This window comes from Dermacentor andersoni, chromosome 2, assembly GCF_023375885.2.
Source record: "Dermacentor andersoni chromosome 2, qqDerAnde1_hic_scaffold, whole genome shotgun sequence".
In the NCBI taxonomy this organism is placed as follows: Eukaryota; Metazoa; Arthropoda; class Arachnida; order Ixodida; family Ixodidae; genus Dermacentor; species Dermacentor andersoni.
Window position 1 is genome coordinate 142,312,951 of NC_092815.1, and position 23,632 is coordinate 142,336,582.

Below are 23,632 nucleotides of genomic sequence, written 5' to 3' on the forward strand. Positions count from 1 at the left end.
CATTATTTTTTCTATGGCATCTCCGTCTCAACAGCAAGGCAGTTCTGTCTGTAAGCATACACATTCTGTTGACATGTACATTTCAGACACTATCAACACATTCTGTGTTGACATCAAGCCAGCTTGTGCTTTGCATGTCGTGCACATGTGCGCTTTTATTTTTATTTTCTTCTATTCATATTTTTTTAAATTTTCATGTTCTCCCTACTTGTCAATGAAAAGAAGTAGCTGCCTCAACTCTTAGTTGACTTAAGCCTCCCTTAACATTTAAAAAAAGAACACAGCAGTTGCAGTGTAGATGGCAGTTACCGCTGCTTTATAGATGTCGATGGCCTGGCTATTAAATGAGCCGTTCAGAAATCTGCAGTACATGAACATAGGGCAAAAATATTTTATGCCAACATCACTAAGTGCTTCTGCCATCTGCTTCCTTGACACTGTCGTGGTTCTCTTGTTTTGTTTTTTTCCCCAATTACCGATGCACACCAGCGTCGTCCAGCTTTCCATTCTAATGCCTGCTGTGTGCTGTGTACCAAAAAATAAATGCCAGCGTGGTGCACTATATGCGGTAAACAGAAAATAAATTTAAAACATAAAGACATCCGTTGGAGCCACTGCAAAGTGAAATCCAACATCCTGATGCCTACAGCATAAAGAACGACATACTGGACCGCACAGATGCCGATTTTTGTTTTTGCTTAGCAATGCCTCCCCACCATTGTGCATCGCTACTCGACAACAAGGAAGCCATAATACTGGTAGGAAACAAGGAAATATTGCTTTTTAGCCAATGGGATAGAAGTGATCAAAGAAAACACAGAACAGGTGATTAAATCAACATTGTACTTCATCAGGCACAGCACTTTTTGTCATGACGAAGTCAAATTTAGCTTCAGCTTTAAATTAGATTGGCTCCCCCAAGTGATGCAAGTTGGACGTCATGAGCTACTGGACTACTGGATGCGACACCTTCAAGGTACGAATTTTTCAGACACACTTGTGTGGAAAAGTGACTAAGTATGCGCAACTGTCAGTTCTGCTATTCGGTGAACAAAAAGTGCTGCACGCAATGTATTTCCATGCCTAACAATAGCAGCTGCTCCATGTGGATGCAAATATGTTGTTGTATGTCCAACGACCAGAGGCTACAAGTTTTTTTAACTCATTCTTTTAACACATGCTGCATACTCTTGTCCTGCAGCGCTGTTCTCATAACACAGAAGCTGTCACAATGTAATGAAGAGAATCACAGAATTATTGTAACCTATTTGCTGGGAAAATGAAGGCAACATTCAAGCTTCATTTGAAATTTGTGTTTGAGGTCACCACTATACTTATCTGGCAAAAGTTTCTGAGGATTGCTCATTCTTTATACGACACCAAAGTGTTAACAGTAAAAATAAATCCCAGTTTCGTCATAAAGGTGCAGCAATGAATGCGATAGCAACATGTTAACTGTAGTGCCAGTATGAAGTAAATGTAAGCTGACAAAGTAAAAACGAGCTGCTGTGCTAGGGGTCCTCTGTTTGAGCCCTGCCATCGGACCATTTCATTCAAGTGTATTAAGTAAAGCCAATGTCTTTCTTGGCAACTTTACCACAACTTTTTCGTACTAGGCATGTTTCAAACCTCTTTCCTGGGCCGATTCTGGACGTAGTACACAGACATACCAAAAAAATGACATAATTTTCCGGTTTCCGGTCTGTTATTGTTTCGCAGGTTTAATATTTAAGCCTGAGAAGACAGGATAAAAGGCAACACGCTGTCGGTGTTTTGTTTCATGACATTTGTTTGTGGGCTGACATTCTCAAAATTCCAAGGAATAATTCTGTTAAGAATGTAAGACCTGGTATGAGCAACTTTAGTCAAAGAATGGTACGGCACTATAACCTCTATATACTGCATGTCATATAGCATGGCATGGCATATAGCCTACATAAGCCTAAATACTGCATGCAGAACCTCACCGTGATGACGACGACAAAAATTCGCTTGGAGTGTCCATATAATTGATATTGCAATAAAATACAACCGATGGAACGTCCTTAGTGCTCCTTAATGACAAACAGCACCTGTTCTTCAAGAACGACTGACAGGCAAAACTATAATTAGACTAGTGACACTGTCTTCAGCCTGGCTTTTCACTACACCTTTGGCAAAGTGCAAACAATCATAGAAGGATATGAGAAGCGGTCGTTCCACACAGGTCGTGGAACCTTGCCCAGGGTGATGACGCCCGCGACAGTGTCTCTCAATTGCTCCCAGGTGCACTCAAAGTCAATGCGCTTGGGCTTGAGAGACATGCTGCTGGCCACCTGTGGTAATGAAGAACAAACAGTTCAGCAAGAGCTCTGACTCTGACCTCTGCGAGACCATTTAACGTGACTTTACAGCACAGAAAAGGCAGAACGCAGATAGATTTGGCAGGGTTGAAACTAATTTTGATTCACTAATTACAACAAATAAACAAATATACTGAGGAAAACAACAAAGTGAGACAGCACATTTCTATAGCACATATTGCATGTGTCAGCCAAGATCTTGTTACTGCATTCTGCCATACACTACTTCAAGTGGACGAAAGTTAGCTGATGCTCATATCAGAGCAATGCATTTTTATTTTTAGAAAAAGAATGTGTATGTATCCATAAACAAAGTTAGGTGGACATCAGCACTGATGCATCTCTCCTAGCAACAGCCTGCCAGTTACGCGGCATAAAGTTCTAGTCACTATGCACTAACCTGTGTAAACTCGCACCTCGCTAAACAATTTACTGAGGCTGTATGCTAGAATAATTATTCGGGGGGGATGGGGTGGGGCATAACTTCCGGTGTGCACAGGCTTCATAAAGTCGTGATTAAAAAAATTTCCTGGCAGGCCCATTTGATGTGGGCGTTGTTCTGTCAAAAGTTTGTGAACCTTATTTTGCAGGAATATCGTGCAAGATGTGCATGACCCTTTGCTGTTTACACACAGGTACGATGGTTACAACCACGTTCAAAGCCTAACACACAGACAAGCCGGCAGACTCTACATATGTCACTTGCAGCAGGAGAGAGCCAGCCACTCACAACCATGAGCCATTCGTCCTGCTCGTGTCTTGGACTATTTTCACCGTGACATACCTATGTCATAGGCTGCAGCACTTGGTTGCCACTATCAGCAACTTGATACTCGTCCTCTCCTCCTATTCGGAAAGCTGCCTACAACAGTTTACTAAAACGTACACTGAAGAATGGCATCACTGTTTAACTTAGGCACTTCACTAAAAAAACCAACAGGGCCTGCCTCTTTTTTTTGCAGCAGCAGTAACAATTATGGGCTCTTTGAATATTCAATCTGTCCACCTATACAGTGTGCAAAATAATTATCGCCTTCACATCGTCATAGCAGCAATGTTATGGCAATTATAAAAGTAACATTAAAAACTTTAAAAAACTCTTTAGGGAAATTGAAGTTGTTGACCATTGTCGTCATGCTAGCTAATGGTGTCTTGGGTGGCACTTCAGAACGTTTTACCTCAATATTCCACACCAGTCAACCCGTGACCTTTCCGTAAGCCATGTGAATGCTCCCAAGTTACTACTGTAGGGCGTGTTCAGATAAGGACAGACTAAGGAGGTACCGAAGTTTTCAGCAAATTTTTTATACGAGGTGGGAAAATGTCGCTGTAGAAAGGAATGAAACTCTGTTTTGCAAAATTTAGCACAGATGTGTAGAAAAAAGTTATTGTTTTACTATAGGTGGAAAAGATTGTTTTAACGATTTGCAGATTTTACAAATTCAAAGGCCTATCACTCTAAAATGAACACATTGTGCCCTGCCAAAATTCTTTGATAAATCTACATTCCTAGCACTAGTGCTCCACAGGAAGTTAAATTTTTGCCACCCACAGTTTGTTTTTGAAAAATTACCAAACTTTGATTATTGAGTAAATGCCTCTGACTGACCCCAATATCAGGAGTTTCTTTGGGCCATTTTAGCTAAGGCGATGAAGCTGAGAACTATTTCTGACAAATCTTACAAAGGTCTGTTGCAAAAAAAAAAAAGAAGCATGCATTTACACAATTAGACCACATATTTATTTCGTTTTAAAATCCTGAAAATGGCAAAATTGTAAATATATAGCAAATTGGAATATTTTAGAGACGTGAAAAGAAATCATCAACACCTATTCTTATGAAAATTTTACAGAATATCCTGTCAGGACTGGTAAATCTAGTACTGCAAGAACATGATGCATGGTTTTATTTTAAGTGAGTAAATAGAGCCTATTTTAAGACTCGTGTATGGCCATCCCAAAGATGGGTCTCATTCTAATAATAAAATAAAAATCACACTCACTGAATTCTGAACTTATTCTTTATGTTTTAGTAAAGAAAAGTGACTCAGACTGTGTCTTTTTTGCCTCCTCTTAGCCATGAAATGAGTTGAGCTCGAGTTTTCATGGCTCCTGCAGCCGCATTCCTATTACGGCATGCTGAGGTAGCAAGCATGCGAAAGCGCATACAGGCAAGTTTCTTTAAGGCTATAGTCAAGGGAACCAGTTTCTGGCCCTGATCTCTATGTAGAGGCATCCGAGCGTGTGGCCTTGCCTCTCTGGCTGGAAGTGGAGCTCTCCCAAGAGGAAGTACGGACGGGCTTACATTCCAAATTTCTGCCTTTTGCCGGGCTGTGCAGCCACTTGATACTTTGCAGACGCGATTGCCACTGTGTGATCTACACACCGTGCTTGTCTACTTGCGGTGTCCAAGCCTGGTGAGGGGCCCTCTGACTGTGCTCCTGTTCCTTATCAGCCACAGTTACTTCAATACACTACTGTTATAACTTATCTGTTATAACCCATTCCACGATATGCCCAACTTCCATTACTTTTCATTACCATCTCAACTAGGATATCATAACTAGCTAAAGAATAAAAAAAAAAAGAAAGACAAGACATGGCGTAGACAGGATGGGCATTGACTTATGTATGCTATGAAGTCATGCAAACTCACACACAACTTTCCATTCTTCTAGAATACCCTATCCCCACACTTTGTCTCTAATTACATAGTGCTGTATTTCTACCTTGCAATATTACATCAACCATTTTCCACATCTCAGTGCACATTTGGTGGCTTTCTTTCAACTCTGCTGTCCTCCAAATTTTCACCCAATGGCTAAGTGCTGGAACAACACGGTACAGTAAAATCTCAATCACACAAATTTCTTGGGACTTCGAAAAATATCCTTATCAACATAAATTAATATGGTCTATAACAAACCACAATCACAGCACCACACTGAATGAAGGCAAGATCCATTTTGTTTATGATGATGGTGTTTTGGTTGAAGAAGCCTTTGATAGCGGCTTTCTTTACATTTATTCCCTCAATATCTGTCAATTAGGCAGGCACTTCTAAAATGCACAAAATTTCATGCCCATCGCTTCATCAATGTTGCCAGCGCTCAATGCACACCACACCGAGTGCTTTTTCAAGTGCAAATATCTCAGCCGGAAACATGAAAGACCAAGACTTGTTACGGTGACTCTGCAAATGTACGCCATGACCATACTCTTCTTACTCTGAGAGGTCTCAAGCAGTTCAGATATTCATATCATCCATTGCAGCCTCATGGAGCATTTCAGTCATCATGAAACAGAGCACACAATCCTTAATGCATTTTGGCCATCCCTTTTTGAAAATTTGCATCACCGATAAATTTGTATCAACCATGATTGTATCACCAAGATTATCTGAAATTGTAACTGCTCTTTTCAAAAGGTACTTTCTATTTGCCTGCACCCTGCCATTTGTTTCAGCGGTGGTAGCAATGGCACCTTCGGAACCCCGCTGTTCGTTTCAAAAGGTGCATGGCTGGTTCATGATTTTGCTGCACCCACTCTACTGTCGGCGCCGACTTGGTGCAGATGTACAGGTATGAAGCAGCAGCACAGCAAACGACACAGCACACAAGGGCAAGCACCGTGAAAAATTCCGCTTACGGGCGTCTGCCGTGTCTCTGCAAGCGCGGGTGTATTAACGCCTCAGAAGCCAATCATACCAGCAGTTCAGGACCTCTCAAACTTACGTAGTCCACGTACATTAGTCGGACAAAACATAGCACCTGCACCTTGGCATTCGCTTCTCGAGCGTCGTGCTGTGCCTGTACCGCAGAAATCGAGCTGTACAATGTTTGAAATTCTCATAAGCCTATGCAAACTGGTTCACAGTGGTGCAGGCGAATTGAACGGGCATAAGGATATCTGTAAGCTGCTGTGCATGATTTGGGAGTGTCTGCCAAATAAGAGGCTGTTCAACAGGTCCTCTTCACAACATTTGCAGCTCTCAATGTATGGCATAAGTTTGAAACTATCATTGTGAGGGAGTGTTAAATTGGCACTCTAAAATATTGTGCTTGACTGGGACGTCTAGCAAGACCACAATGATATGCTGGCATTTGTACAGGCATACAAGCATGCCTGGCATTTTGTGTTTAGACAATTATGAAGTTTAAAACTGTCTGTGCATGAAAGATGGGCTGCCCTTAGAAAGCAACTTCTCTTTTTAATATGTTCTGAGAACATAAATTGCAAGAGGAGCATTCAAAGCATATGTAAAATTTCACAGCTACAAGCTAAATTTCAGAGATAAATCTGCAAATTCAAATTTTGCAAACATTTTAACAAAAGGAGGAGTACGCCTGGTTAGAAAGAAAACTGCGGTGAGTGACAGCATTCCTTAAATTTTTAGTGGTTTCAATTCAGTACTATTCCCATTAACTTGAGATTACATACTCTTAGGAGATACTCTTAGGATATCAATTGCCTATTCAGTTTCAGAACATAAAGAAAAAAAAATTAGGGCCTACAGGATTAACCTTTGGATTGCTCAGCTGGTGCACAGGTTTCCCTACTGAATTCCAATAGAAGACACCCGGTGGCCGGTAAGCGAATGATCATGATTAATCAATGAAGTGCTTCTATAATCGAACTACTCTTGCATGCTGAACATGCTGCAGTAGAGAGCAGCCCTCGAGCTCTTACGGTAGCCCATGTGCGCAATGAGTGCACCAGCTGGGGGAATGGTCGCCGAGTGTCGAAAAATAAATAAATACAAAAATAGAAACGGCGGTGCTTTCGGGCATGCATGCTAGTCGATGTTACAAGATGCTCAGTTTAACGGGCACGGCTTCGCAGGGCACCGTCGGGCGCAGATGGTAAAGGTATTTCTTCAACCTTCGCCTCGAAAAGTCGAACATACTCCCGATAGCTTGCAGCGTTCGCCCACAGCGGCAGAGGTGACTATAGCAGGTAACCTGCGGGACAATTCGATGGATTGCGCCTTTCTCAAGAAACACCGCAGATGGGACTGACAAGTCGGGAATCGGATCGGATCCCATCACCACACGACCAACCACAGGATATCTACTTCAGCATTACGTCCAGTGTGTGACGCTAACGAAAGGAATCACTGCACAAATCTATTTTTACATTGTCACGCCCGTTTTTCAACGTACTGCAGCGCACGGAGTTAGCTGAGTACACGGTGGTAGATTCACATCACGATTGAAAGTCGTGGCCTCGAACACCGGACGAAGCTTCGGATCAGTCGTACTTCTTTAGCGAAATTAGGCGTATCATTTCGGTAAAAGAAAACCCCGTAACACACCGTCTCAGCGCCGCACAGGTGATCGTGCACGTTCCCATCACGCTACGAAGCAGAGGATGTTATTCGATTCTCGACTAGGCACGGTGCGTTCGCTTTTCCCTTCAAGGCAAGGTAGCTAGCACGGAAAGACACTCTTACCTGACTAAAAGCACCCGACGCTCCAGGCCACGCGAAGACAGCGATCCTTGAACGGCTGTGGAGATTTAATTTACCAGTGAATCTAGACTACCAAAACCAGCGGCTGCCTTCATTTTGAGACGGCTAAATAGGGCTGGCCATGGGCTGGCCCTGGGGAGAAAAAAACCCGCCGCTATTTTGCCGGGTGTCGCTGGCGTCACAGGCGTAGACTAATCAGCTGGGTCGCTGGGTGCTCTCTCTAGTTCTCTCCGCCGAAGCGAGCATCTATCACGAGTCGGCTATGCGCGCGTTTTTGTCGGTAAACAATACGTGACCTATGACAACGCGAACGTAAGAAACTAGAGGTGTAGTGCTACTTGACAAAGCCTTTTACAGGACTCGTTTGAATCACCGGTAAGTAGTTCTTGCTCACGCGCTTAGCACGCTGCGCCTCGTGAGCGTGATTGTGCGGCTTCTGTGGAAATGCAAGTTGGGCCCGGCGTTTCACTCGCTCGTTTCTGCAGTTACCCTGCGATCGTTCCGAAAAGCGTGGTTGTCACATTGTTTACTTGGTTCGAACGACCGGTAATTGCTGACCGAATAAATTTCGGCTCGTGCGTAGTGCAGTGTTGTGGCATGTGCACATCCTTTTCACTTCGGGCAAAAAAAAGAAAAAAAGAGGTTGTCTGTAACATGGTCTTAGACGCGCTAGTACCAGTGCAGTGAAAGGGATCGGCTGTACTATTTCCGTCTACCATGCCACTACCGAACGGCGACCGTCCACGCCGCCACGCTGTGTGCGCATCCGGCCGCAGCAGCTATGGGAAGTGATAACACCTGTCTGCGCAGTGGAGCTCAACGGAATGCCGCCAATGAAAACTACAATGTTGTGTGCATTTCATAAATACAGCCACGACGAACGACCTAACTCATGCACGCTTCCATAAGGCAGTTTTTTCTCACCGCCGCGATGAAACCTAGACTAGCTGTATCATCACGTCCACTCCCCCTCCCGTTATTTTCCTTCCTTCTTCTCTGCGTGTGTATGATCATATAGGAGGCCGTGGTATGATGTGCGTGCATATACACAGGCGTCTCTGTTTGTGAAATTTTGTTGTCGTTGCCGCAGTTATGACATGAATTATTCTTTGTAGCTTCCGCACATAAAGCATCATGAAGTTGAATGAATAAGCCTATGTACATACACTTACTAATCGATGTGTCATAAAAATCTATCATAATTTCTGTACTTTGTGTTCGCGAAGTGTACAACTTTACAGGTGTCACGCGGCGCATTTGTTATCGTGATCAAGCCCGATCCGGATCGAAATTATTGGTCGCGATTGTTTCCTTTGAGCAAGCTGCGCGAGGGAGCCAATCGCCGTCGAGAATTTCGATCCGGATGAGGCATGATCACGATCGAAAGTAGCCGTGTGACAACTGTATTAGGCAACATATCGAGGAGTTAACATGCGTGTAATTACGATTAATTATTACCATTGCAAATGTATTGTGCTGCATTTACAAGATGTTCAATTGACCCACAAGCTTTCATGTACTTGCAAGTTTCTCACTCACTGATAATAACATTTACACGCTTTAAAATTTTGGCTGTGAGCAATTTCGTAACAGCAAAGACAGTTACAAGTAGCGGATGCATTGAATGTGCCAAAGGAACCTTAGCATTGAAATATGCAGTGCCTACTGTACTTAATTTTCATTTGCTTTGTTTTGGTCTAACATTTTTAAAACTGCACTTATGTCAGGAAACTTTGAAAGGGAATCCATGTGATGTGCACATGCTTTGCCGTGCTGTTTGAGGTACTTTGTGATCACTTTATCTCAGAATAATTTTTTTTCTGTTGCACTGAAAATTTTACTCTGTAACAACATCCATTACCGTAGGTGCGCATTGTTAAACTAGTCAGGAATATATGTACAATGAGAACTTCAAGCATTCAAATCTGCATACAACACAGCATTTGACAGATATACCGTACAAAGAAATCCCAGTTTGATTTTTGTTTACCCTATGTGTTCACTAAAAAAATAATTATTACATTGAAAACATCATGACAATGGACATTTTATGAAAATTTTAGAAAGCCATATCGTGTGTAATCAGATACTTTTGCTGCTTATTCATTGGTTCCAATCAAAATTAGGAGTTACAAAAATAGTTTCAATCACTAAGGAAGTAAGGAGAAGATAGTATGGAGTGAGAAATCAGCAAGAAAGAAGTGTCATCCCATTGCTGTTCTGTCACCATTCCTCAAAGTTGTTGAAAAAACCTTGTTTTATATGCTGAAAAAGCCTTCAGAAAAAGTAATTTTTATGTGAAGTAGCATCATAGCTTCTTCACATAAATAGGAATCAACAGAAATTGCCTCGCACCCTCCTCAATATTGATGAAAAAAGAAAGTAGCATATGAAAATAGGGTGCTTACTGTTGTGATTGTTGCTGACCTTGCAAAAGCATTTGGTGCATTTTGTCCCTCACAATATTATTGGCTAATTAGACACTGAAAAATCTGCAGCAAGGTGATAAGCTCACGAGTGGCTACATGATGAATCGAGAACAATATGTGCAAACTAATTGAGTGACATCACCTTGACGTACAGCAAACAGCAGTGGCGTAAAATAATTTTATTTATTTATTTATTTGTTTGTTTGTTTATGTATACACACTGCAGCCTCAATGAGGCTATTGCAGGAGTGGGTTGAACAACAAACATACAAACATTTATAAACAAGCTTGCATGAACGGTTTCAGTGGTAGTGAACAGATGTTGCTCAGCAATGAATTCCAGACTTCAATTGTTGGTGGAAAAAAGCTGTATTTAAATCAATTAGTGTGGGCAAAAAAGGTTGAGATACTTAGAGTGTGATGACTCCTCGTAGATGCGGGTTTGGAAAAGGTCAAATAGTTATCTAGAGAGAGATGAGGACGAGGAGAACTGAGTAACATGTGACGGAATTTTAGGCATTCAAGTTTGTGACGCTCTGCAAGAGTACACAAAATGCACTGCCTGTTTTTGCACTGATTCTAGTTTTTTGATGTCACAGTGTCTGTATGGATTCCATACAACACAGCCATATTCGAAGATTGGGCAAATGAGAGTTTTAGATGTTAGAAGTTTAGTTTCTTGAGGAGCAAGACGCAGTGTACGATCTAAGCAACCTAGTCTTTTAAGGGCCTTGTTACAGGTGACATCAATGTGTTTCGACCATGACAAATCCTGTGTTAGTAGGATGCCTAAATATTTGAATTCGAACACTCTATTTAAAGTAACATTATTAAAGGTATAGGCAAAGAAGCAAGGGCATGAGCATTGTGTAAAGGACGTGGAGACATTATGCAAAGAAGGTGAGGCGTGCAGACAGGACACAAGAGAAGTGGACAACAGGAACGCGTTCGTGTTGTCCACTTCTCTTGTGTCCTGTCTGCACGCCTCACCTTTTTTGCATAATGAATCCTTACCAACTAGCTCAGCTTTCTGTCAAAGACATGGAGATAGTTTTGGAAAAGTTAATATTCATTCGCCATGCTTTAAACCAGTTACAGAAGTCAGCGAAATAATTGCTAAGGACAACAGGATCAGTTGGAGGTTTAATTGTATGATATAAAACACAATCATCTGCAAAAAGGCACATTTTAACTGGGGTTTGTAGGGGGAAATCATTAATATAAAGCAGGAATCAAAGAAGACCCAGTACTGAGCCTTGGGGAATCCCTGATGAAACGGGCATCAATGGTGAGTTAGTAGAATTGAATCATACATATTGTGAGCGTTGGGAAAGAAAGTCCAATATCCAGCCAACCAAGGATGCATTTTTTAGTTTAGCGAACAGCTTGTGCATAAGTTTATGGTGTGAGACAGTGTCGAAGGCGTTTGCAAAGTCTACAAAAATCAATCACCTATGTCTAAAGAGGTGCTGATGTGAATGAATTCTGTCAGTTGTGTCATAGTGCTGAGGCCACATCTAAAACCATGCTGAAAGGTGCATAAATTTTTGTTAGTTTCAGGAAATTCCATAATATGTTTAAAGATAATGTGCTTGAGTAACTTACATGAATGGCCTGTTAAGGAGATGGGCCTATAGTTAGATAACAATTGAACGTTGCCTGACTTAAATAAGGGGAGAATCGAAGCAAGTTCCCAGGAGGGAGGAAGGGTGGTGGTTGAGAGAGATTTTCTAAAGATAATTGTTAGCTTTCTGTTGCACCAAAGAGAGTATTGAATGAAAAAAACAGTCAGGATACCGTCAGGACCACTAGCTTCTTGGTGTCTAAGTTTAGGATGAAGTAAAGTATACCCTCAGGAGACAGTGATACATCGTCGATTGAAGGGTATGGTTCAGAATCAAAAACAGGATTAGTGAGTTATCAGCCATAAAGACAGAGTGAAAGTAGGTGTTAAAAGAAGAAGCTATTGTCTACGTATCAGAAACTGCAACATTGTTAATTATCAATGCATCAGAGGATGACACAGGTGGTAGGATAGCTTTCCAAAATTTACGAGGATTAATCTTCATCAATTTCGGCAAGGTTACCTTGTAATAAAATTATATTGCAGCAAGCATTTTAGAGCAAATTTACTTTTTAGCGCTATAGAACTGCATGATATTTGTTGAGCTGCCAGAGTGCTTTGATTGACATAATCTGGCCACACGACGTGATAAATGCAAAATGTCCCTAGTCATCCAATGAATTTCAATGTTTGTTTTCTTTGTTTTTAATGGAATGCACTTACTGACGAGATTTTTGAAGAAACTTGTCAAGGTAGTAGCATCACTAGTGGTACTTATAAGGTCAAATTCATCAAAATAATCGCATAGGGTGTCTGTTATTGCCAAATCATCAGTGCGGTTAAAGCCAGGAAATGTGCAGTAGATATAGCAAGATTTAGGGACGATGCCTGGAACTGAAATTAACACAACATTCTGGTCAGATGTTCCATAAATAACATCGCATTCATAACCGGCATTAAAAAGAGGTGTAGTAAGAAAAACAAGATCAAGGACTGAAGTTTGCAGAGCGAAATCCTGAACAATCTGGTGCAGGCCACAGGACAATGAAATGTGGACCAACTCTTACCCGATATCTGCTTCATGTCCGCTCACTTTCATAAAAGACCAATCAACACCAGGAGCATTAAAATCGCCCATGCAGTTAATGTTGGGTGAAGAAGTATTATAACTATGCAGAAATTCACTTAGAATGTGGAAATACTTGATATTAGAACAAGGCGACCGGTAAACGACCCCTATAACCAAAGATGTATTTTCAAGTTGGACTTTACACCAGAAAGACTCAGTATCAGGCGGGGCAGGGAGTACAGAAAGGTGGAGCTGGAATTGAAGAAATAGAGCAACACTGCCTCCTCTCCCAAATTTTCTGTCTCCCTGAACCACTTTGACAGCAGGGAGGGTTACTTCAGAATCATGCATACCATAATGTAACCAGATCTCAGTAGCACCAATAATATGTGGCAAGTAAGACGAGACCAAGGAAAGAAATTTAGAGAAATTGCTGACAAGGCTTCTTGCATTACCATTTAAAATAGAAAGTTTATTGCCAGTACCGTGAAGTGAAGGCGAATTGACCCTAGGAAGTGTTTCGGTGGGTTTAGTTGAGCCAGCAGATAATCTGACGAAAGTATTGGATGTGCTATCTCAATTGTATCGTACCTTGTCAATAAATACACGATCAAATCGAAATTGCACAGATGAGCCACTATCCCTATGAGAGCAGGAGCTTCCTCGAGCTTCTCGCAAATATTACGAACCTGAGGCGGGAAGTCTTCTGATTTTGAACTTGCTTTTATTTCAACTTGCACTCCTTGATCCTACCCTCCTTTATGTTTAAAGAATGTACAGTGCTCACGGAATGAAACGCGTCAATTTAGGGCTAAGTAATGCGCATACTTTCGCTTCAACCGGCTGCAGCTTGTGTCACATCGACGTAATTCTGGCGCGTACACTTACATCGGAGCCCTCGTCACCTTTGGTGACCAAATTCCTAGCGACATGACATTGTGCTCTCGCGTACTTTGCACATATGTAGGGTTGTACTAAATGCCCCGTGTCCTATTTCAATCCGTGAGCACTGTACGTTCTACACTGACAACCTCACTGTATTTCTAACCATTAGTGATGAGATCTAATCATATACCGTATAGACTCGGGTAAGGGCTGCACCCGTGTAAGGGCCACGCCCCAAACTTGGGAGCCCAAAATTTGGGGAAAAGAATTAGAATAGAGAAGCAGTCGCATTCAGTGCACCAATGCTGCATGCGCTCATCAGCGAATTTTTGTGTGCTGCGTACTTCCGTGCACCGCTACTAGATGATGAGAGTTGCACGAATTTTGATGAAAAGGTTCAGTAAGGGCCGCACCTCATCAAAATTGTGAAAAAAAAGTTTGTCCCTTACACGAGTCTGTACGGTAACCATATTTATACTTGCCTGCAAATGATTGTGCATCGCCATCTACTGCTGTTTAATCATGCTAGCATACCAAAAACCAGCATACTCACTGCAGTCAATGCGGCTTGTAGTATTCTATTTACCACTCACCAGGATCGACTGCAGACAGTTTTTCCTTCTCATATGTTGGATGTAAAACATGAAATACTTAGCTGCACAATGTTGTGTTGCCTACATAAATCCACGGGTTCATCATATTCACATGATGCAAGTTGTATAGTGCATTCCTAAACAAATGTGAACACCACTGAGTTCTCTGTAACTCGTGATAATGCATGTATAAGTGGTGAACACACTTGAGCACTGAGATTGGCTTTGGTACCCACTGACAATGCCCGCTACTGTCATTGTCACCTAAGTGTTGCTTAGCTTCCTAGGCACAGTTTCACCCAATAAACAGTTCTGTTCATCTCAGTCATCTTTTTGGCTAGTTTTAGCTAATGTCATTGGTTCATGACCATTCCGTTCATTTTGTACAAACTGTTTGTACTGCATAACCGACGGCAATTAGTGCTAAAAGAAACACACAGGAAGAGGGGATGAACGTGAACACTACTGTGTACTGTTTATTAGTAGGAAAGTACTATGGAATCTCATTAATACGATCTTCACGGAAATCGCAAAATAAAACATATCCAAAAATCGTATTAGCCAAAGCAAGTCCAGATAAGTATAAATATTGGCGTACTCGGTGACAAACTCAATAGCAAAGGTTTGCGAGGCATCAGGTAATACTGCAGCACATAACACGTTATGCGGAGCAGCATCAGTCGATGCCATATGAACTGCGGCGAATGCATTTTATTCAGCAATGTTTCAATAGCCGATCAGTTTGTGCTGAACTTTCTTCTTTTCAATGTCCGTGAAAAGGTTGTCCTGGAAGTTAAAAAAGGAAGCCGCCATTTCCTCATTCAATTGAGCAGTGCGACCACATCGCTAGTCGCTATGCTCGCACTACCGCAATGCTGTTTCACTGCCGCAGCAGCATTTTACCGCTGCAGGCATGCTGCATGCGTTTTTTTCTTCAGTGTGGCTGAGGCTTAACACGTTAGTGGGTCGTTGGGATGTTATTTAAGCAAGTACACTGGAGTATAAAGTTGTGATTTTTAGAAATACAAATAAAAGCCCATTTCTGCAACCGTATTGCCAAATTTCCAGTGTGAACGCAATTGCAATAACTGTACGAAAATGCATTGCTCCTATGGGACGGTGGCCGGGGAAAAAAAACAACAGCAACATTGTATCCCAAAGAATGTATTATGCAGAATTATATCAATGAGTTCAGCGATTTAAATTAAGTAATTGGCCTGCATGGTGGCTGGTGCTTGTTGCACAACCAATGAGTGCTGGGGGACGAAGTGCATTTACAGTGCATCACAAATGCCCTTGCTTTCATTGTGTGCCATAATTAATCCACCTGGTGTCCCCAGCATGCACCAGTGGCACAAAGAAATGCCCGCCACCATTTGGGTCGAGTATTGTGTTTCCATCGCTGAGCACTGCAAACATATACACATCGTGCCATGCATGCACTCTAAATTATAGAATATCACATAATGATGCATGCACATTAAAAGTGGGCGCACAAGAATTTGTATTCAGAAGCTTGCAGCACAATAGATGGCTCACTTATGCAACAGTCTTTGTTCTTTTCGGTAAAATAGGCTTCCAGAGCAAGTCTTGAAGTAGTGTCACTACTCCTGAACTGACCTCCTCCTTCGTCCCTCCCCCATCCTGGTGGATCCACTTCCTGGGGGCGGAAGCTCTTTATGGTTATTTTAATAAACTTTTTAACAAAAATAACAACAACCTGTATAGACTGGTTGTTGAATGTTTGTACTACAGATTTTTCGCAATGGTGTGCTGTGCAGGACGTGCTGTCGTGAGGCAACAGCAAGGCCGACAAGATGCGTTACTGCCCTCCAAATGTGACCCTGGGCCACATGTGGACCCGAGAGGGTCTCTCCCAGTGTTTCCTTGACACAGTGGGGCCACCTGTTCTTCTCTTCACCATACTGGTAGGCGGGGGCATCCAGTGGGCTGTGTACCACAAGTACGCCACACGCCTCGACACCAGACTACTACATCGCAGAGGCTGCTACAAGTTCCATGTAAGTGCTCCTTGAAAGAAAAGTAACTCACCATCCCAGCCCTGAAAAAGTGGATGTCCAGCGATTCTGTTGCAAAAACATCACTACAGCTGCTAAGGGGCATATGCAATGCATTATTGATGGTTCGGATGCTAGCTTTGAGCTTGTTCTTTATTGAAACATATGCTGTTCTGTGTGCTGTATGGGTGATTTCAATGAATGCGTGCACTGTTCGCTTCGCGTTGCTGAGTGCTTGTAGCCTCTGGCTTATGGGGGTATGAGCCATTGCTTACGATGACAGATGCTTGTTTTGAGCTTGTTCTTTATTGAAACGTACACTGTTCTGTACATTGTATGCGTGATTCCAATAAATTTATGCACTGTTCGCTTCACTTTGCTTACTGCTTGTAGCCTCTGCATCACGAGGGGAATGAGCCTTTGCATTTTTGCTTGCTTAGGGGAGTACGAGCCATTGCTGATCATGATAATTTAGAGATGGACATGAAAAATTACGACCGTCGAGAAGCTAACAGCTTCGCTGTAAAACGGCTCGTTTAAGAATGGAACTTTTTAAACTAAACCTATCTCTGCTTCTTCCCACCACTTTGCTTCCCCATTTGTGGATTCCACTGGGAATGTGGCTGAATTGACTGGAAAACTTGCTGCTGGATGCTTTCTTAACTGGGCATGGAGGTAGCCAAGTAAACAACAAGGGTCACTTGGTATGAACTAGCAAAGACAACTTGCACCATTGGGTATGTGCCACTGCAATAGAAAGGGTATTGAAGTCTTACATGTGTTTAGATGTATGTCACACTCTTCCACACGTACACCTAACATCAGCATTCTTCAACAAGCATCATATGTTGCCTTTGTCCTCATGACACAGACAGCTACAGGTGATGAAGTTGTGCTTGCCTCATCTGCTGGTACTACTACCTCACTAACTCAAACAAGCATCGTGTCGTTTAGATTCCGACATTGGGTTGGATCTGTCCGTTTTATTTATCTATGCTATTGCACTAATGTTGGGATTGGCTGTGGCAGGAATTGGGACAGTACAGCTGCATACAGGGCCGGTATAACGTAGAACTGTTCTAATCTGTTTTTATTCCATATCTGCCATTAGCCCTCCTTGATAGGTCAGAATGCTTCTGGTCCAGCCCATATGGGCAGAGCCCGAGTCATTTTGACCTATTATGGAGGGCTAAAGGCAGATTTGGAATAAAAACAAATTGTAATAGTCTTACGTTATACCGGCCCATGTCTACACAGTAGCACACAGCAAAAAGAAAGCTGAAATAAGACAAAACTCAGAGAACAGCATGAATGGTAGAAGTCTGTAGAAACGTGACTCATAAAAAAGCATTCTGGATACAAACAATTTCAAACGTCTGAAAGTCAAGTACTAACAAATGAAAGGGGAAGAACACTTATGAGAAACAGAACAAGCAATCAAACTGCAAAAATTGTTACATGTGCTATGTCATCCTGTAAGTTAGAATGTAGTGGTCTACAGGTAATCAAGAACAAGGGAAACTGGAACAAAATATATTATTTCCCACGTAAATTATAGCACTCATAGGCTCAAGTGCATAGTTGAACCAACCATGAAAAATGAAAGATCACTAATAATCTGAACAATAGACATAATTAAACAGGCTATCAAAAAAATTTGAAAGGAAGGACAATGCTGTTAGGAAACGCTTTTCTCTCTCTGTGTACAGAAGAAAAGAATACCTAAATGTATTGAAGCGGAATCAATATTCAGTAAGATGTTGCTTATGCTTATTTCATACGCTTCTTGTGTCACCCAAATAGTGTGTATTTTTCCACTTCAGTAAGGGCAGATGTTCTGAATTTTATTATTCAATAATAGTGTTCTCTTCCTATGAGTCAATCATACAGACTGCTTTCTGTGCACCATCTGCATGGAGCTATGTTTGTATGCCGTGGAGCTATGTTTATTTATTGCATTACTTAGCGTCATTTGGCCTTGACTGTCAGTATTATTTTTTATGAAAAATGCAGTCATCTAGGAAAATTCTTATAGTCACATTAATATCACATGCTATGTCATTTGTGAAGAGAGTAAATAGGACGAGTGCTGGGACTGTACCTAAGGAAACATTAGGAGCACTTCAACATAATCTAAAGACTACCCTTGAAGGTTTACAGATTTTATTTTAACAGGTAGTCCGTTAAGAGGAAGCTTTATCTCGGGTGCTCCTATCCAAATACATCTAAAAGGAAAATTCGTTTTTCTCGGCAACCTCTGCACCAAATTTGACGAGGTTTGTTGCACTTAAAAGAAAAACTTAAACTCTAGTAACTGTCGGTTCCGAATTTTCAATTTAGGAGTACACAACTATAATGTTTGCAACTCTGTAACTCAGCAATGAAAAATGACAATACAATTCTGTGAGTTGCATCTAATAGTACATCTAAAGCGGGCAAAATTTACGTGTTACACATGAATCGAAAACTTTAGTAATATGTACATACAGCTTTTGCAGAACCCTTGTAAACATTGTAACAAACTTACGTAAGATATAAAATGACATATTGAATTTGTCCGCTTTGAATGATCTAATGGATTCCATTTACAGAACCGCGATATCTGCTCTTGATGCAGAGCTATGAATTTGTAAACTTTATGCTTCTATTTCTTCAAACTTTTGAATTTTTGATAATCTGTTCAACAAAATTCAGGACCTAAATCGAAATTCCGCTTCCAGCAGTCACTAGAATGTAACTTCCTCTCTCAAATGCAACAAATTTCACTAAAATCGGTCAAGGAGTTACTTCAGAAAAACGTTTGTGCGTTTTACATGTATTTGAATAAGCCGCGTTTGAGTTGGGGCCCGAGCTAAAGCTTCCTCTTAAGCAGTTCATGATTCTGCCACTCCAAAAAACTGTTTTCAATTTAAATAGCAATTAGCAGCAAGACACATGGTTAAAAGGGCCCTGAAACAATTTTTTTTAACATAGTGAGAAAACGTTGCCAATCTGTCGTAGAGGCTGCTGCAAACATGGCAACAAAATATTGCTTTGAATATAGGTCGACCCATGTGTTTTTTAGAAAAGGAAATAACTTTGAACGCAAGACAACTTCATTTACTGTAAGTTCAGCTACTAAATCTCGCTAGTCGATGCTACAAGCAGCATCCTCATCCAAGCTACCAGAGAAGTTGTCCTTGTCGGATGCTTCGCAGGAGTCCCCAGCACCCCAAACGACATTGTCCGCTGTACCGTCAAGTGTGCTGGACATTCCACATTTGTTAATGCCAGTCTGGATAATCTTCAGGCTGGCGTTATGGTGGGCTTGACGGAGGAACTTTGTTATTTCGTTACTTTTGCTAGCTTTCTTTACAAACATAGGTTGAGATTGTTTGGTCACTCATTTTAGATAACATATTAAGAAAAAAAAAGGTTTACCTATATTCAAATAAATATGGTAGTTTGTCGTTTAATTTAATTTAGTCCAACATCACTGTGTCCTCGTTTTCGTGTTTAGTCTGGCTGCTATCCCGCAACTTTTGCCATATGAACTCTAGAACAAAAGCTTCTAGCTCGGCAACTTTGTTTACGATGCATCTGGTGTTGATGCTGCTAATTAGTTATCTTTGTGGAATTGCACAGCATTGTTCTAGTAGTTACTTAAGGCACCTTGGTTTTTAATGCAAAAGCGTTGATTGGCTCATGAGTTGGAAAATGCGGCATTGCAACGTCCTCATGATCACACGATGGTCCAAAAAGTATACGAACCTTCGATCTTAGGGGGGATTCGAACCCACGACCTTTGGCGTTAATTAAAACAATGTTAATTAAAATATAGTTAATTAGGACACTCGAACCCGTGACCTTTGATGTTAATTAAGGCAACAGTAAATTGAGACAACTGAAAGAGCATAGGCATCGTGCTGTGTTCGCAATGCTTTCGCATTTATCTACGTAAGGATAACTAAGTGCCCCTTGAACTTTTTGTTACAGCAATGTTTACATTCCTTTAGTTGTAACACCGTGCTTACTCGAAAAAAAGGCCAAACATGAATATAGGTTGACCTCTATATATTTAACTCGCTGAGGAATAAAAGAATTATAACTTGGGTAGAGGTTGACCCATGCCTATTTAGGAAAACTAAGAACTTTGAACATGACACACCTTTATTTAGCGTGAGCTCGGCTACTAAGTCTCGCCAGTCATTGCCACAAGCGGCATCCTCGTCCGAACCACCAAACAAGTTGTCCCTGTCGGATGCTTCACAGGCATCCCTGTCGGCCCAAAGGATGTCATCCACTGTACCGTAGAGTGTGTCGGATATTCAGCATATGTTAATGCCAGTCTGGATAATCTTCAAGCTGGCTTTATAGCCACCCAGAAGGAACTTGAAAGAGGAACTTTGTTAGCTCGGTACTTTTGCTAACTTTGTTTGCAAACATAGGTCAAGATTCTTTGGTCACAGATATACGTTGATATTTCATTTTGCGTAACATCTTCAGAAAAGGAAAGCAAGGTTGACCTATATTCGAATAAATATGGTAGTCCATTGTTAAGTCTATAATCTGGCCAAACACCACTGTATCCTTCCCGTTTTCGTGTTCGAGTCCAGTTGCTATCCAAAAGCTTTTGCCGTATGTCTTCGATTCTTAGCGAGACAAACTTGTAACTGTTTTTACTAATTTTAGGATTATCCCTGTTGGCTAACAGTTTTCATGACTGACTTTGTCTTGTTAACTCTTCTTGCCCTAAGACAATTAATTCCTTGAAATCCTGAAGCAGTTTCACTAAGTGTACCCTTTATTAGTTGGCAAGACACCTTCATTTCTAGGCTGTCTACCAGCTCATTTTTTGGTTCGAGCATGGCATAAACAATCAAGTTTCATCACCTGCTTCTGTTCTCAGTATTGTTTACATGTTCCCATTGACCCACTTATAACAATATTCAAATGCCAAGAAAATTGCATTGTTAACTAATAATTGTTATAACCGTTAATTATAGCATGTTATAAATCTATAATTATAAATGTTATAATTATAATAAAGGCAGGTGCAGCGAAGAAGCTCGCATTTTTTTTTTTTTTTTTCATGGCAGTGCGTTAAAAGTGTGCAGTGCAGCGTGAACAGCATAAAGTCAAGTGTGGCAAAGCGGGTCACTTTCCTTTTTCCTTTCGGGAATTTGGCGTTCTTCTGGCTTTCAGCACACACGCCCAATAGCCATATTTATTTGTCAGAACCAATAGCATGGCATGGGAGCATTGTAGTAAGCTGTTTATTTTACCATAGAACACACACACAAAAGTTGATGGTGCATTGGCTGCTTATTGTTATATGCGATATCTCGACACATGTTCTTATTTATGCTTTTCCAGAGACTGCATTTCACCCACCAACAGCTTAATGTTATCTTTGGAATAAAAAACGGAAACGGTGCGACACAGGACGACGTATGTCGCACTATTTCTGTTTTTTATTCCCAAGATGAACCAATCAGCCCCTTTGAATACACTTTCAATGTTATCGCTTTGTATGAAACGTGCCTGCATGGTTTGCAACTTACTCTTGGAACTTACTTGAATGTTATCATTCTTTCTATCTTCTGTATATGTTCTCGCTAAACCTTGTGTAATCAGATCATATGCGCAACGTGAATAGTCATAAGTCATGTATAAGTCAGTTCAATGAGTCATGTATGAAATCCAACCCGCTTGACCTGCAGATCAAATTTTCGCAATCGCCGACTGTGCTTAGTGCTATAGTTGTGCTTGTGTCACTCACTTTTGGGGGCACAGTTCGCCCAATAAAAACCTGGTTTCGTGATTCACAGTTTTGCTACTATGTATATGTCCTTCACCGTTACTACAACGTGACAATATTGTTAAAATCAGTGTCAGTATAAGTGGGCTCAACTGTGCTAAACGCACTTCATGCTAAGTTTCAGCCAGCTGAGACAGTCTTCATCTGTTTTCATCCAAAATTCTGGTTTGATGAATGTATTGATCTTCACATGAGATAACTGCAGGAACCTCGTTGGTTGCCTTGTTTTCAATTTTAATTTCATCTATAGGGGAGGCCAAGGAGTGGATTTCAAAAAGGTATTCCTGCGTGTTGGGGCCAGGATACATTTTAATATCACTAGGCAGCGGTAACAAGCTGTTAAGGTTACCAAGTAATCACGCAAAGACAGCCACAACTTCCATTGACATGAAAAAATCACTAGGATCACATTGTCACGACGATAACATATAGCATCGCATTTTTTCACCTGTAGCAAAAAGATGAAAAGGTTTGTGAGCAACATTCTCGAAGCAGTGCCACCGTGCCCAATGCAGGAGTGAAGTGTGGCGAAGATGTTAAAGGTGCTTGCTGTTTATGACATGCTGGAGCTGATCCTTAGAATTTCTTAGCTGATAGCACACATAAGGGGGGACTCATTCCAAGCCATCGTAGTGTCTGTAATTGAAACTTTTCCTACAAAAACTCCTTGAATATCTCCTCGAGTCCATCTAGACTATTGTGAGCCTGCTTGAGCACCTGCTCAACAGGATTTGAGCAGCAGCAACATGTTCGCTTTGTACAAATAGGCAAGGGTCCAGAGAAACTCTCTCACCTCAGTGGAAAGGTTCATAATGGCTCGATATTACTGTGCCAACTACAATCATGGAAACAGAGGACCCTGACTGTTACATGTGGCAGTTCGAATGCAGTGTATGTCGGGAAAGTAGAGAGGCTGATTCCAGGAAAGTTGTTTAGCTGAAGCTGTGTTTAAATACCGAGTTTTGCATTGATTACTCGGCCATGTTATACATGACTTTTCCTTTTAAACTGCTGGCTTACCTGCACTCAAAGTTCACTCAGAGCTACCATTGTGCATGAAGTTTAGTTTAATACCAAATGTCGAGGCTGCCAGTTGTTGTCTACATTAAATTCGATGTCCACAATGTCTGTCTGGCACAACGCCACCGCTAATGATGTTGCAAGAGAATGGTAGTAGTGTTCCAAAGCAGCATCGTGTGTTGGTTGGCTCACGAGCTGAGGGCTTGTGTCCTGTTCCACCTTGCCATGCACATTGTCTTGTTCACCCATCTCACCCTGGACTTCTAAATGAACTTAACAACATACCTATAGCTTTTGTGTTTCTCAAATCGCTGGAATATCTTGCAATGCTAGATCCAACTGCAGCCAACAACGTCGTCCTCCTCCTTTGAGTTCCTAGTGGGTCTTATGCCTGCCGGAGTGCTGCGAAATGTAGGGTGGTGGCCTTCTTTGTTTCTTCTAC

General features: G+C 41.4%; 2 protein-coding genes across 3 annotated transcripts in view; one reads left to right on the forward strand and one right to left on the reverse strand.

Annotated features, from left to right (window-relative positions):
• Positions 1-7,907, reverse strand: part of Cul2 (cullin 2) — a 64,075-nt gene extending 56,168 nt beyond the window's left edge. The window contains exons 1-2 of the mRNA XM_072286560.1: positions 7,795-7,907; positions 2,185-2,315 (exon numbers count right to left, since the gene is read on the reverse strand). Coding sequence (XP_072142661.1) covers positions 2,185-2,303 — 119 coding nt within the window. The 5' untranslated portion in view covers positions 2,304-2,315; positions 7,795-7,907. The remainder of the gene's footprint in view (positions 1-2,184; positions 2,316-7,794) is intronic.
• A 120-nt stretch (positions 7,908-8,027) lies between these two features.
• Positions 8,028-23,632, forward strand: part of Hmt-1 (ABC transporter ATP-binding protein/permease Hmt-1) — a 126,326-nt gene continuing 110,721 nt past the window's right edge. For both annotated transcript variants that reach the window (XM_050187488.2, XM_055076196.2), the window contains exons 1-2: positions 8,028-8,187; positions 16,134-16,373. In XM_050187488.2, coding sequence (XP_050043445.1) covers positions 16,170-16,373 — 204 coding nt within the window. In that variant the 5' untranslated portion in view covers positions 8,028-8,187; positions 16,134-16,169. The remainder of the gene's footprint in view (positions 8,188-16,133; positions 16,374-23,632) is intronic.